We start from the raw sequence: 15914 nt of genomic DNA on the forward strand, positions 1-15914 counted from the left end.
CCCACATTGGAGCTTTGAGGCTCACAGTTTCAGCTGATACTCTAATGCAGTGCTAGGGGAGCAGAGGTGCTGTCCTTCAAATGAGATGTTCAAACAAGGTCCTGTCTGCCTGTTCAGGTGGATGTTAAAGATTCCATAGCATCAAAATGAGAAGAGAGTTTCCCCCCAGTGTTCTGGCTGACAATTCCCTGAGATAACATTGATCATTCACTTCATGGCTGTTTTGGGGATATTGCTGTGTGCAAACTGATTGTGTTCAGGCATAAAATACACAGTCAATAGACTATAGAGTACATCATGTGCAGAGCTTTGAGACATCGAAATGACATGACTATATCAAATGCAAGGCTTAATATTATGTTATTAGAGAGCAAAATAGACCACTGTTTTCATCTGTTGGTGTTACATTATTGGTAGCGTTTTCATTTACTCTATTTATTATCTACAGAAATCTTCTATACGTCTATCCACAAAGACTGAATTTTGCAAACCGACTGGCGTCAGCGAGAAACATCACCATCCGAATCCAGTTCATGGCAGGGGAGGAGGCAGCCAGTGCCATGCCGGTATTGAAGACATCTTTTCTTGAGACAATTGTTTTATTCGTGAATCTAAGAAAAAACTAAAAACCAAAACAAATTGTCTTGAGTAACTTGCTGGGAAATCCACTGACCATTGGGTTTCCACAGTCTTCCTTCAGGTGAATTGTTAAACCGAGGTCCCGTCTGCCTGTTCAAGTGGACGTTAAAGATCCCATGCCTCTATTTGAGAAGAAGAAGGGGTTTCTCCTGGTGGCCTGGCTAACAAATCCCACAAATAAAATTGATCAATCATTCCATGGCTGTTTGTGAGACACTGCTGTCCGCAATTGGCTGCCGTGTTCACCGACAAAATACATAGTCAATCCACTTTTCAGTATATCTGTGAAGCACTTTGAGGCTTCTCAACAACTTGATAAGGCACCATATCAAACGCAAGGATTATTATTATCTACAGATGAGCACTGTTTGTTTTTTGTCTATTTACTGTAATGATTCCTACATATTACCAATCTGAAATAGCAAAAGCAGGACTCCTTACATTGGGGTGTCCCTGCAATAGTGCACCATTTCTACAAGTCACAATAAAAACAAAACTACAGATTTCATAGCTTTTTGTGATATGTTCCTGATCTGAGCCATGCTGAGTGGAAAAAAAGGGTTGAGTGCTGAGCAAAGATTGCAACTCCTGCTCATCTTTAACAGAAGAGAACAGAACAGAAAGTGGACCAGTTTGATCGCATCCAAATTATTCAGGCTATTTTATTTTGTCGAAAAGAAGCAATGAAAAGATTTGCAAGTATTTGCAGAAGTTAATTTATTACGTCTGTTTTGACTGTGGTATTCCTTTTGTTGCTATTTCAGGTTATCTTTGGAAAGTCAAGCGGTCCAGAGTTTGTTTCTGAGATATATACTGCCATAACTTACCATAACAAGTAAGTATTATATAACAGGACCTAAAATAACTCTATTTTTATAGATTCTCAAAATGGCAAGTAAACTGTGTATGTTCTTAATGTATTACTTTTCCTGAGTATTTGCGTGTTTCCATGCTGTTATGTCCTTTGTAATTCTATGTAATTTGCCTGAAACCCATCATATATTTTAAACTGCAGGAATTGCTCATTGGCCATATGATTAGTTTTCAATGCCAATATGAGAGACCAAATATAAGTTAAGTAAATAACAGATCTGCGTTCAGACCAGAAGAGAACAGATTTGAATCCCAATCCATGCTAAGGAGGGTCATCTAAGGCAGGACAATAGTTAGCACAAAACAATTAGGGGGATGGGGGGGCAATAAGACAAAGCATCCAGCATTTCATAGAGCACTTTATCACATCAACAAGACCCTCAAATACGTCACACAATTTATTATGAAGTGCAGTCACTATCATTAGGCAATTGCGACAGCTAATTTGTACACAGCAATGTTACCATAAGCAGCTATGGAGTGAACGACCAATAACAACAACAAAATTACATTTGTATAGCACGTTGGGAGGACGTCCCAAGGCGCTGGACCAATTTTCATGTGGAAGATTGCTGGCCACGGCACCAGGAGAAATTCCCTTTTCTTTTTGAAGAGTGTTATAGTGTCCACCTCAAAAGGCAGACAGGACTTGGTTTGAAGATCATCCTACAATGTAGTACTACCCGAGCACTGCGTTGGAATGTAATGTATATTATATGGAGTCCTGTACGTATTGTTTAGAGCACTCGCCTTGCAAGGGAGAAGACCTGGGATTAATTCCTGGGCAGGGCAAAAAGCTAGGCAAGTTTCCTTACTCCACACGCCTTTGTTTACTAGGCAGTAAGTAGGAACCCAGTCGTTAATTGTTTGGCGGATTGCTTTTCCGGGGGTAATAATCCCTTTAGAATGAAAATAATAACAATTTGGTCATTCAATCCACGTCTGTTTGTGGGACACTCCTGTGCGCAATTGTCTGCTGAGATTCGCCCACAAATTATACAGTTAATTCACTTTACAGTATATTCTGTTGAAGCACTTTGAGACATCTCAAAGACATAATAAGGCACTATATCAAATCCAAGGATTGTTATATATATTATGTATTATATAATATATATATCACTTTACAGTAGACTCTGGAGCACTTTGATATGTCTTGAATACGTGATAAGGCACTATATCAAATATAAGGATTATTATTATGATTATATATTATTTATAACTCTTGCATCAATTTAGTGCCTACAATGTTAAAACATCTCAAAGTGCTATTGCTATCAAGTGTAGAAATGGTGTTATTTAGGAGCACGAAGCAGGATCCACAAACAGCTATGACCAATACATGCGGAGGATTGGTGCCAGGACATGACTGCAGCAAACAGTACAGAAGTTGCTAAGGTTTCAATCAAATGATGTCTCCTGGACTGGGCTGGACTAATCATTTACGATAAGTGAAATACCAATGGCGATTGCTAGTTAATATTTTCTACTTCACAGGTCCCCCGATTTTTACGAGGAAGTAAAAATTAAGCTTCCTGCCAAGCTCAGGGAGAGGCATCATTTACTGTTTACATTCTACCATATCAGCTGCCAACAGAAACAGAACCAAGGGGCCTCGGCAGAGAGTCTCATTGGCTACTCGGTAAGTTAGTTCTGAACTCCATTGGGATATGGATGTGCAGTTGTCAGGTGTCCATTTCTCCTCTGTAATCCCAGACTACAAGTGTCGAGAGAGATCTTTGGACTGTGGAGGACTCTTGTCCTGAGTGAATCATTTGCTAGGGAAGGGAAAATAATAATACTGATATTGCTAGCCATGAAAGGATTTAAAAGTGAGAACTAGGATTGGACGAGCCTGATGCTTACAGACGTACACTTTCCAGCAGGAGCCATTGGATAATGATTAGGAGACAGAACTCTGGCTGATTTTATTTCTCCTTCCAAACCCTCGGCACCCAGACCATCTATAGCACTGCACCTGCTGCCCTGGCTGGGATCGACTATTTCATCGTAGACCAGGAATTAAACTTGACACCATCAAGAGTTCAAGATTCTAATTCTCACCTTTAAATTCCTACACCTGTGTGACCTCCTCAAAGCCTACTGACCAGGCCATTCCATTCACTCCGCAAACACTGGCCTGCATCAGGTCCCCGGCCTTATCCACCTCACCATAAGCCCCCACTCTATGCACCTCTAACCCACAGTCCATCCGACCCATGCCTTTCCTCTCTTTTGAGTTCTGTCTCAAGATCTACCTTTTTGCCTCTCATCTTTCTCTCCCCAGTCAGCCAGTACTTTTAAGCACTTTGGGATAATCCTCCCAACCTGAAAGACTCCATATAAATGTAAATTTGTATTATGTATCTAGTCTGAATGTTTTAATGCTATAGCAAGTGAAACTTTTGGCCATCATGGAATCATCGAATTAAATTCCTAAAGTGTGTCTTGCTCACACTGGTCAACATTTCCCAACACTGAAGTGACCAAAACCTCAGAGGCTGGATATCTTTTTGATCAGTACGCTCGATGGCTCAGTGGTAAATGTACCTCCAATGGGATATCATCCAAGACAGAGAGATTCCAGTTTCAAATGCTGGTCTGTCCTGCCCTTCTAAACCTCAGCCAAGACAACAGTAAGCACACAATTGTCTTAGCATCAGAAATGAGAGGGGAAATGAGGGATTCTCATCACTAACTCATGATGATTTTACCAGTAATGGAATAAATAGAAATAAGAATATTTTTTCCATTTGCAAAATTAGATAAAATATGGAATTTGTACATTATCTGTTCCTCACTTTATGTTTGATGAGAAACACCACAGTAAAAGATGCTGTATTGGAATAGGTGATGCCAAGCTGACTGTACCACTCTGCTGTCAGCTCCCTGCTTCAGTCAGCTCTTCCTTCCTTAGCCCAACTTGGAACCTGAGGCAGAATAGTTCATTGCAGTACAAGTGATCAGGTTTTGTACATTGGGTACTGGCTTTGTGGAAATACTTTGATGAATACCACGGAGCTCATAAACTTGATGAAATTCTGCTAATCTTTGTTTCCTAGTGGCTGCCAATTCTCATGAGTGAGCGTCTTCACACGGGTCTCTACTGTCTGCCAGTAGCTTTGGACAAGCTTCCTAACAAATATTCAATGCATTCTCCAGAGGTGAGTGGTTCATTTTTTCAACGTCATCTTCAGCGTACAATGACCGACTCCCTCCTCTTTCAAGATCCATCTCAAGCCCCACCTCTTTGACCGTGCCTTTGGTCATTTTTCTTCTCCCCCCACCCTCTTGACTCCCACCTCTAGCTCGGGTGCCACGTCAGGACTTGTCAAGTGCCTTGGGATATCCTCCTGATGTGAAAGACAATGTAAAATGTAAATTTATATGGTATTGTATATTGTTGTGCCCAAATTGACTGCTGCCAAAGTAGTCGTTATAGTCTACAGCGAATCCTTTGAAGTGCTTTCTGACTTCCTCGCGATGTAAAAGGCACTCATATCAAATCAGGTCTTGCACAGTAAGCTCACAACTAACATTTTGACCTTTGATGCCTTTACTGTGCTCAGTCTGGCTACTAAATAGCAGGAAAGAAATCAAAAATAACTTCCCCCAATGCTGCGGTGAAGGACAAACATTGCTTCTACGCACAGCAAATGCCAAACTCTACTTGCTTCAAATTACCATTTTCACATCCTCCTCCCCGATGCAAACCACACATCAGGAGCTGGCACGCAGGCCGATGGGAGTGTGTGGAACAGCAAATAGCTGGTCCAGGGAGGAAATAGCGCCTAAGACCTATCATTATTCAGTTAATTTAGCAGCTAGAAATAGTCAGGCACAAATAAATCCCTCAGGATTTCCGGATTCACCTGCATTTTTGTTTCATTCTACAAAGAATTGATAAAGAAATGAGTTTCACTCCTCACCAGAGCAGGATTTCAGTGAGTTTGGAAAGAGTAATAGAAATGAAACCAACGTTGGGTTGCTTCTACTGTGGCTCCGCCATGTTCATTCATCCTGTTTCCAACACCTGCAGTGAACTTCATTCCTGCAATGATGGCATTCAATGTTTAAAGGTTAATTTCAATTTGTGACCATTGCCTTTGTTCATGTTGTTTGGCACAGAAAATTCCTAATCAATTACCAATAAAATGGGTGGATGGCCACAAGGGTGTTTTCAACGTTGAAGTGCAAGCTGTTTCCTCTGTACATACCCAGGTAAGCCTCCTGCCCAGTTTAATGTTTTGTATGCTCTGCTGGGTTATATTATACTGAACTGGTTGACAAGCTTATTAGTCTCATCAGTCATATTTGCAGCAGCACCTTTGACTTCAACCCTGTCAGCTAAAGCCCTGATGGATACTGGGGGGAGGGGGTTGGGGGGGAGAGAATGGGGTTCTAGCCGCATACATGTTATGAAACTTATAAGTTTGTGCAATGTTTTGGCACTGTGACCGCTGCACATCCTACAGATGCTGAGTAAGTGTAGTGTTCTGATGACAATATTATACGTATTGTAGTCGACCCTCTGGAACTCCACTGGAAATGAGGACTTCATGGTAGTCTGGACTGAGATCGGAATCCGAGTGGAATTCCAGAGAGCCGACTGAGATACATCCAGATTGTTTGTTCTTAATCCTTTTGTGAATCCCGGAGCTTCGCTCCCTGGGAATGTTGGAATAACTGGCACTGCTGCGAAGGGTTTCAGTTCACACGGTGGGGGGTCAGCTGCGCATAGATCGGCCTGACAGAACGGCCTGAGCTACACCAGCTGAAGCTATTCCTTTTCGGAACAGGACAACCACCTGGACAAGTTCTTTGCTTTGTGCCACACTCTGGAAGGCCATGTCGCGTTTCCCATCCGTATTCTGGACCAGAAGATAACAGAGAGTAACCTGGAGCACGAGTTGAAGTTGAGCATAATCTCACTGCCATCAGCGCGGCTGGAGCCGCTGGTGCTCTTCTTACATCAGGTTCTGGACAAGCTTTTCCAGCTGATGGTGCAGCCCATGGTCATTGCAGGCCAGACAGGTAATTCAGCTACGCTGCTCATTCAGGACGGGTCAGGCGATTGACAATGGAGTCTATTGTACACCACATGGAAATTGTATGTAAGCACAGGTGTATTATGTGCCATGTGCAAATCAGGTGTAAGTGAGAATTATACCTGTCCTTCAAAGTGTAAATTATATTTATTAAGTAAGCAATTAACAACTAATCCTTTTCATGTATTATCATTCTTGCATTTGATATCGGACCTTTCATTATGGGGAGGAAGTCTCAAACCACTTCACGGGATTTACTGCAAAGTGTCACAATTGTGCATTCGTGTTTGTTAAGGCTTAAGCGTACCTGTAATGCCCTCTGTACACATACAATATACAATTACACATAGTTTACACAATGCACCAGTGTTTACATAGGCATCACATATGGCACATAACAGATCCCATTATCGTCAAGCTCATGCCATTGGTTATCACTCATCTCCAAATATGTTATTAACTTGAGGTTCTCCCAGTGGGCAAAGTTGGTAAAGACACAAAACTGAGCAGGTCACACCTGGATAGGCCCAGGTTCCATCCTTGGGCCAAACTGAGCTAGCTGATCTCAGCTGAGGAAGCAGTAAGGATAGTACAGCTAGAGAGAGGAAAAACTTGATCTAAGTTTTGCACTCTTAATCACCCTCCAGTGACCAAAGTGTCCTTGTGTACCCAGCAGCTGGAGGTGTGATTGAGTTCTGCTGCACCCAGTCACCCCCTTCCCACAGTTGACACAATCTGTCTGGGTCGGTGACATACTCAGGATATGTCGATGGTTCAGATTTGAATTTGAGGGGAGGCGGTAACCAAGTCAAGCCATGTCAGGCTTAAATTGAGTTTTATATCAATGCTTCAGTGCAAGAGATTGCTAAAGATTTGCCATTCATAATTGTTTGTAATAATGTCCATAATGTTTACCTGTATAGAGAAAGGCTATAGTGGTAATTTATACTTTGGCTCAGCCCTCTTGCCTCTGTGGATGAGAAGGCTCTAGGTTGAAGTTATTCCTTGGCTCATACTCCAGTGTAGTACAATGGGAGAGCTGTATCATCAGATGAGTGTGCCTTTCGTGTGAGACTTTATGAAATGCTGTTAAAATGCTTTCTATGTTCTTTCTATGACTCTTACATACTTATTGATTCAAACACTCTGCATTGTTCATTGGCAGCCAATCTTGCCCAATTCACATTCGAGTCTGTGGTATCGATCGTGATCAGCCTTCATAACAGTCCAGATCTCAGCAAAGATCAGCATGGACGCAACTGCCTACTGGCGTCTTATGTATACTATGTGTTCCGCTTGCCGGATACTCTGAACGACTTGGCTAATGCAGGTAAGAGCTCTTTTGTTATTCCGTGTTATTCACTCGTTTTATCACAGCCTCCAAGTGCCAAATCTTTGCAGTAATAAGAATAATAATCCTTGCATTTGATATAGCATCTTATCACGTCGTCGAGACTTAAAGCGCTTCAGAGAATATATTGTTAAGTGAATTGACTGTATATTTTCTGGGTGAAATTGTAGCCTATTCAAATCAACAAGGTGAATTGCACAAGAGCTGGCCTGGCAAGAGCACGTTGAAGTGGTTTCAGTAGCACATCAATTCCATGTAAACTTCAGTCGTGCAATTGATTCATTTCTTGATCAAAACTGGAGTCTTAAAATTTTTTGCCCATTCTAATGGATGGCCCAGGAAGTTTTGAGTTACTTTTAATATTATTATCCAATATTATTAGCTCTGAATACACATATATCCGTCAGCTCCGAGCAAACGCAATTTCAAACCTAAGAGGTAAATTGGCATTCCTGGTTCTCATCGCTTTACGGCTGGTTGCAATTTCCAATCATTTGCAGTATTTTTATTTGGTCACACACGCAGAAACCTTGCACCATGCTTAACAGTGTACAAACCAGACTGAGAGTTCCACATATGTACGTCGCCCACACATGGAAATTTCTGTGTGCCTAGAATGGAAAGGGCATTCTCTCCCTGAAGGAATTCACCCTGCTTACTTAGTTCTGGAGAATATTACAGAATATTAGACACAGGTTTGCAAGAGCTTAGACTTGGGGGCCCCAGAGTGTATTAGGGGTATTGCTGGAATTTAACTAGCTAAAACCAGATAGTTTGCCGTTGATATCGAGATGCAAGCTTCCCACTCCTTGTCCCTCAAGGACCATCCTACCTATTAGGGCTTTGACTTACCGGGTTACCAAGAGCAGCAGCATAAAGAGAGAATCTGTTATCAGCGATGCAGACAATATCACTCAGTTAGCAGTTTCCTTAAGTTTTAGTTTCACAGAAGAGATCTCATTTACGAAAGGCTGATAATATACTGCAGTTTAAAAATCTCTCTGAAAACATGTTGAATACAGTTGACTCTACATTTTACCTAAAATAGCAAATAGAGCAGAGGGGCCAGTTCTTAAATGGTTAAGTTTCAATACTTACTTTGTACCAGAAGAGGGCATTACAGTACACAGAATATACAGTCAATTAATTTTACTGTGAAGCACTTTGAGACATTTTGAAGTGATAAGCGCAATACCAAATGCAAGGATTATTATTGTTATTACCTATTGAAGTTACACATCACCCAACATGTGTGAACAATTGACAGGGTCAAAATGGGCATTGTATTTAGTAGCCACTATAATAGAGTTTGCCGTAATTTAGCAATAATATTCACACATTCACTACGCTAGGCTCGATTATTCCTACACCCTGCTCACCAGTTCCCCCCAGCTCCTCCATACACTATCTGCAGACCACTCAGAACTCGGCAGCCCATATCCTTTCCTGCACCATTCTCCATGCACTCTCCCCGGTCTTAGTTTATGAATTTTTTTTCAATCGACCAAACAAAGCCTGAAAGAAATCAATCTCCAGAGGTCAAGAGTATTTCAGTATTTAACAACTAAGTATTTAGCCTCATTTAGTTGTTAAATATTGAACAAAAACAACAATAAATTCTGTTCCTTGTGATAATTATCCACATCCCCTACTAAAAATTTCCCCCCTATAATGATTGGTGCGGAAGCAATACTGTGTGAAAACTATCTTATATCAGAAGGTCCAAAAGTTGTAGGCTTCAAGGCACACATCGGGATTTCGAGCTCACAGTCTAGGTTGATACTCCAATAGAGTTCTGGGAGTGTGTTGAATTGTCAGAATTGCTGTCCTTGGAGTAACACATTAAACTGAGGTCCTGTCTGCCCGTACACCATAGACGTTAAAGATCCCATGGTATGACTTGAAAAAAGAAGTTTCTCTTGGTGTCCTGACCAACATTCCTTCAGATAAGATTGGACATTCACTTCATGGCTGTTTGTGAGACATTACTGTGGACAAATGGGCTGTTGTGTTTGCCTGCAAGATGTTTTGATGCTTTGACATTTTGACTAAATCAAATGCAAGGATTATTATTATTTGATTAATATATTATTATGAAAGGAATTACCTTTCGCTGTGAAGGTCCAGTTACCGTGAAGCTGATATCAACAAAGCTACTCAAATACTCGGTTACATCTGTAAACCATTAGACTATAGGTCAAAAGCAATTATTCCAGCCTTGTTGGAGTTACTAGTACGCCATGTTTACAATAGTGCTGGCAGATTTAGATACACTATTCTAGCATATTGAAGGCACTCCATCACACACACACCTATTATTTCTTCCCTCTCCCACCCTTCCCTCTCCCTTCCTCTTCAGCACATCCACATTCACATTTGGAGAGGGTTTGGAGAAATGTGACCAGGGTGATTCCAGAGTTGTAAATTACAATGAGTTTCAGAGCTCACAGTGCACTCATTAGGAAAAGGAAGACTGGGGGCGGTATGGTATGATTGAGGTCTTGACTGAGACCACAACTAAAGGATCTAGGCTGAAAATTATAAAGCAGAACTCAAGATTATAAACAATTTGGATTGTGTATCAGTGCAATAGATTTCCAACAGAAATCATTGAAACCATGTGAGTTAAATCTGTCAAAGTATCTGCTTGAGAACAACACCATGAGGTTTCAGGGATTTGTGTAGGCTGAGATGAATAGATAACTATAGAACACAGTTATTTCTGTGATGGGGGGGTGGGGGGATCAACAGTATTGTATAGTGGAGATGTGGGGAGGGATTAATAATGTGTAGTTTGTGCTTTGTCTTTGGAATTCAGAGAATATGAATGCCATGGGCAAATACAGTGGGTGAGATGCCATCCATGGTACGATAGATTCAGCATGTCTATGGATGGAGTGGGCTTGTTGTAACACATTGCCTTTTGTCATTCCACCTGCTTATGTTCTGGCAAAGTGTCATCTTTGCAAATAACAGTTTATTCAGGACGCAGTCCTGCATTTATTTGCGGGCGACTCAAGCCCAGGTTTCATCCGTGTAAGTTATCGAGTTACGACTTGCCCGATTGAACTATACGTCCCATTGAGGGTCCGCCGCTGATGCAGACTGTTGGTTTTCTTTTAGTTCCGGTCACTACTCCTGTCTGCATGGAGAGTCGCTACTACACCGTAGGACGTTCTACTGCTGCCCTGGTGGGATCCAAACTGTTGCAGTCTCGCCTCATGAGCAACAGTAACCCTGACATTGCAGGTGCTCAGGCCTCACCAGATGAAGAGGTTAAAAATATAATGTCTTCAAAGGTACGGTTAGAATTCTGTATTCCCACTAACTCCAAACAAGTCAGTGATTCTTCACAAAGGATGTAAGGAAATGAAAACAGCAGAGGGTGGGTGACATTGCCTCCTAACCTTAATATTCTTCAATCCAGACTACAGGGTTGCTTTTAGGATTCGCTTCAATCAGGACACACTCACGCAGCTACTATTTCCCTCCCCCTTGCCCTACCCCTCCTCCTGCCTCCTATCCACATCCCTCCAGCTTGCCCTCTCTTCGTCTATCTTTAATTCCTCCTGAAAACCTACCTCTTTGACTCTGACTACGGTCACCTCCCCTTCTCCCTTTGCTCAGCAACTAACCCAACAACTGCAAAATGAGTGTCAAATGTTATCCTATGTGAAAGACACTATATAAATGAATGTTGTTTTTGTCTTATCCAAACAGAATTCCACTTTAATATTCTTTTGCTTGAGATTCCACTACAGTGCCGGTTTGGGGAAAACACAGCATGTTAAAGAGAAAGTAGATCTTACTAAATTACCCAGTGACTTTCCAGCCATTCCCTTTCAAGATGCCAATCAAACAGAAATTCTTCATTTATAGACACAGACCTGAGGGTCCTGGTCTATGTTGAGTCAGCTGATCTCTCTGAGGTTGAACATCTACATTTAGCCTGAGTGATTGCTTCCTTCTCTCCCCACCCCCACACCACCAATACCAACCCATAGGGAGAGAGAAACCCAGGTAATGTTAATTGAGGGGCCTCTGCTGGAAGAGGATGTGTTTAGCTGAGGATGAGATTAGCTCAGCAGCTGTTTCTACCCCCTTCCCCCACCCAACCTCCCCTTCAATCACAGTCAAACACCTACTGTCTGAGTTCGCAAATGAGCAATGTCCATATCTGCAAAACAATACCATAAAAATTTGCATTTATATAATGCCTTTCATGTCAGGAGGACATCCCAAAGTACACAGCAGTACTGGCTGGATACCAGACCTCAGGGTGGGAGGTGAGGGGATGGGGAGGGGAAAGATGACTGAAAACTAGGTCAAGAGGTAAGTCTTGAGAAAGACCTTAAATGAGGTGAGGGAGTGAATCCATTATGGAGTTCCAAAGAGTGGGGGCAGAAAGGCTGAAATCCTGCCTGTTGATGGTGGGATGGATAGGACAGGAGACATGAAGCAGGCTGTTGCCCGCTGAGTGAAAGGGAGAAAATTGGCAGAAGACAAGAAAATCAGGTTAGGCTTCATTCACTTTGAAGGAGTTACTGAGAAGACCACCGCTGGATTATCAGCCTCGTTCAATGACTATTTGGTGGACTGTTCCAATGTACTGACCATCTAACCTTTTCCCTGCCTGTTCAATGACTTCATGTTGGGTCCCAGGGAATGGATCGAAGTGGTGTTCGGATGTCTTCCTATGTAGAAGTGAACAGCTACTTCCAGAACGCTTGCGCTGTTGGACGATCGTCAAACAGAAAGGTAGACTGCCACATAGCATGAGGAGATGCTTGTTACACCAACAGCATGGCACTTGATGTAGAACCAACAAATGTTTGCGTATGTATGTCACACTGCAGCTGCAGCTATAGAGTGACAAGGATATCAACTCATTTCAAGTCAAGTGTGGAAAATAAGGGTGGAAAACGCCACATTTTGTAACCATTTTCAGTCAATGACACAAGTTAAATAGTAGTTGTATGATTCCGGTACCGTTAAACAATTCTGAATTTTCAATCTACAGAAAACGAATAGGAATAGCAGATTAGCCCCACATTATGCAGATCCAAAAGGTTAATTTTCTGGTCCATTCAAAACCTTACCTGATCCAACCCAGGGCAATAATGAGAGTGTGTGTGGGGTGGGGGGGGGATACAATTGTAGAGTCTTGCGCCTATTGGTTAGACCCTCACAAGCAAGAGGGCTCAGGTTTGATTCCCGAGCAGGGTGAAACCTTTGGCAAGTTTCTTTACTCCACATACTTCTGTTTACCTAGCAGTAAATAGGATTGGTTGTGGATCGATTGGTGGATCGCTTTCCAGGGATAAAAGTCCCTTTTAAAAAAAATTAATAACAATAATTTAGTCGCTCATCCACGATTGTTTGTGGGACACTGCTGTGTGCAATTGTCTGCCACTTTTCACCCACAAAATATAGTCAATTCAATTTCCAATATATTTTGTGAAGCACCTTGAGATGCCTCAACGACATGATACGGTGCTATATCAAATGAAAGATTTAGTGATCCAAAGTTAGTTAAGGCCACATGTGAATGCTATCCCACCCTTGTCTGGAATGTGCATAAATGTGAATGCCAGTTGAGGCTGGGATTGGAAATGGTGGCGCTCCTGCCCATGGTGAATAATTTTCCAGCACTCCCTGTCCAGGCTCACAGATAAAGAATGGTCACATAAAGAGGCTCCTGGAAAGTGTTCACTGAACTGTACCCCAGCAGGAATCAGGGTCTTCAGGAGAAGAACAGGGGGAAGGGGGTTTGAGGAATCACATTCCAGGACTGAGTTGCCAGTCTGATTCACATCACTACGGGCAATGCCAAGTGAAAGCCAGGCATTGCAGGGATAGGGGAAACTGGCAGGAGAGTTATCATAATTCAACTTTCAGGACTATAACAGAGACCTTAATTACCCCCTCCACAACCTGCATTATTCTTGCCACATAAGGTAAATTTTCCAGAGAGACTAAGAGAAATAACTTGAAAAATAGGTTTGTACCTTCCAACTGCTCTACCAAGTAAAATGGTAGAAATAAAATCTATTGTGGGTTTTAAGAGGGAGGTAGACAGGAAAATGAAGGATAGAGGCTTGAAGGGGTTTGGGGATAAGGCAGGGTAGTGGATTGAATGAATACTTTACTCTGAGAGCTGGTGCAGACCTGATGGGTCGAATGGTCTCCTTGTGTGCTGTAAAATTTGATGATTCTTAGATGTACGTCATTAAATATGACGCACATCAGATACTATTTCACTTGAATTTCACAACATAAAAATGTGTTTGTTTTGATATAAAACAAGTAACACTGTCTGTATAAATTAAACTCCTGTTGCTTTCTTAACTATGCTAATTAAATGTAACCTTTAACAATTTCTAAGATGTGAATCTACCTACCTGTTGAGTACTGGATGTTCCCAAAAGATTCAGCGCATACGTTCACTCAGTCAGCGTGAATACATATTGTGAGTTGTCAGCACTGAATGACAACAACTTGCATTTGTATAGCAGCCTTCATATAGGATAAGGTCTCGGAGTGCACCATAGGGGCGAAGTTGGATGCTGAGCTGGGGGGAGGAGAGGTGACCCTTGGCACTGTTGAAGAGTTAGGTTTTAAGGTGGAATTTGAAGATGGATAGAGAGAACATGAGTCAGAGACATAGAGTCAAGAAGCCACTCCCTGAATCCTAGGAAGTGAAGTCCTGGAAATGTGCAGGGCAATGGATCATGTCAGAACTTTGTAAGATGTGGGAAGGTACCAAGGCCCATAGTCCAGGACACCAGCAAGGCTCAAAGGATGTAAGAGAGAAAGTGAGAAAAGCTAAGAAGTGATTAAGTGAACGCAATCTTGATGTTTGAAAGTATTCAGATGGTAGAAGGTGAGAAGACAGAGGAAGGTTGGGATTTCCCACAATCTAAAGTTCCCAAGAAAGAATGAGTTAGAATAGGTGTCACTGCTATGGGTTTTGATTTGAGTGCAGATATGAGATGACAAATTTGGGGTTGGTTAAAGTGGAATAATAGCAAGTATTCGGTGAGTGCATGTTATCTCAATTAATGTCTGCAACCGTTATTCTGCATGTAATCCTATGAAATTTGAACAATGATGAAATTAATACTCAAAGAGACACCAGTTTGATTGCTTTCTACATTCATATTTTAACAAGGAATGAAAGAGTGCTACTGTAATAATACACACTGACTAATGACACCCTACTGAGCGAAGTGACAACCCTGCTGCAACCTTACCTGTGCACATGTGTTATAATCACTAATTCAGAAGTGACTGACATGTTCCCTCCTTTGATTTTTGTGCAGCAGTCTTCCTTTCAAATGGGCTCCGAATCAGCTTGTTGTGCTATAATTAAACCTCTTTCCCGACAGCAGTGTTTTTTTCGCTCCTCTATATGTGCACGCCCCTTCGCTGAAGGCAGAGGCTGAACTTAACAGGCACTACACGACCCTTAAAGGGGTCTGGATCCGAATTGTTGCTCATGTTTACTGAACTTGTTTCCTGACCTAATATAAAAGGAACAGGCCCATTCTTGGGTCCTATGCAGCATTGATTGAAATTCTAACCCATTCATTACCAAAACAAAGTTCAATAAACAGCTCCTGCCTTTCAGTTTTGGCATGTGTATCTTGTGTGGTAAGTTAATGTCAGCATCTATGTAACCTAAACAAACTGCTTTCACTTATCTTATTGTTGGCATGTATTTTGTATGTAACAGTTCATGTATATGGCTGCTTGGTATTGAGTGGCATGTATCCTTAACCTAATTAAGTATTGTGCCTTCTTCGTATAAAAGGGCCAATGAACCCATCACTGAACTCATCATCATTTGTATTCTTGAAAGTTTGACACGATGAGTACAGTGTTGATTTTGTGCCTAATCTCTTCAAATTGAGAATACCTGGTTCTTCATGGAAAACAGGCAGAACACTTTGTCTCTTCCAGATGCTATTTACATTCCTGTTGCTGTTAAGAATAAGATAGAA

General features: G+C 41.7%; 1 protein-coding gene across 2 annotated transcripts in view; it reads left to right on the forward strand.

The window, feature by feature from the left end:
- dock8 (dedicator of cytokinesis 8) overlaps window positions 1–15914 on the forward strand; it is a 100134-nt gene that overhangs the window by 49966 nt on the left and 34254 nt on the right. Inside the window, exons 14-22 of one of the 2 annotated variants that reach the window (XM_007892636.2) lie at window positions 449–566; window positions 1404–1474; window positions 3010–3154; window positions 4575–4676; window positions 5641–5733; window positions 6312–6546; window positions 7726–7890; window positions 11035–11210; window positions 12574–12669. In XM_007892636.2, the coding sequence (XP_007890827.2) occupies window positions 449–566; window positions 1404–1474; window positions 3010–3154; window positions 4575–4676; window positions 5641–5733; window positions 6312–6546; window positions 7726–7890; window positions 11035–11210; window positions 12574–12669 (1201 nt within the window). The remainder of the gene's footprint in view (window positions 1–448; window positions 567–1403; window positions 1475–3009; window positions 3155–4574; window positions 4677–5640; window positions 5734–6311; window positions 6547–7725; window positions 7891–11034; window positions 11211–12573; window positions 12670–15914) is intronic. The other variant, XM_042332898.1, reaches the window with a different exon arrangement.

Source organism: Callorhinchus milii, unplaced genomic scaffold (assembly GCF_018977255.1).
Source record: "Callorhinchus milii isolate IMCB2004 unplaced genomic scaffold, IMCB_Cmil_1.0 Scaffold1, whole genome shotgun sequence".
In the NCBI taxonomy this organism is placed as follows: Eukaryota; Metazoa; Chordata; class Chondrichthyes; order Chimaeriformes; family Callorhinchidae; genus Callorhinchus; species Callorhinchus milii.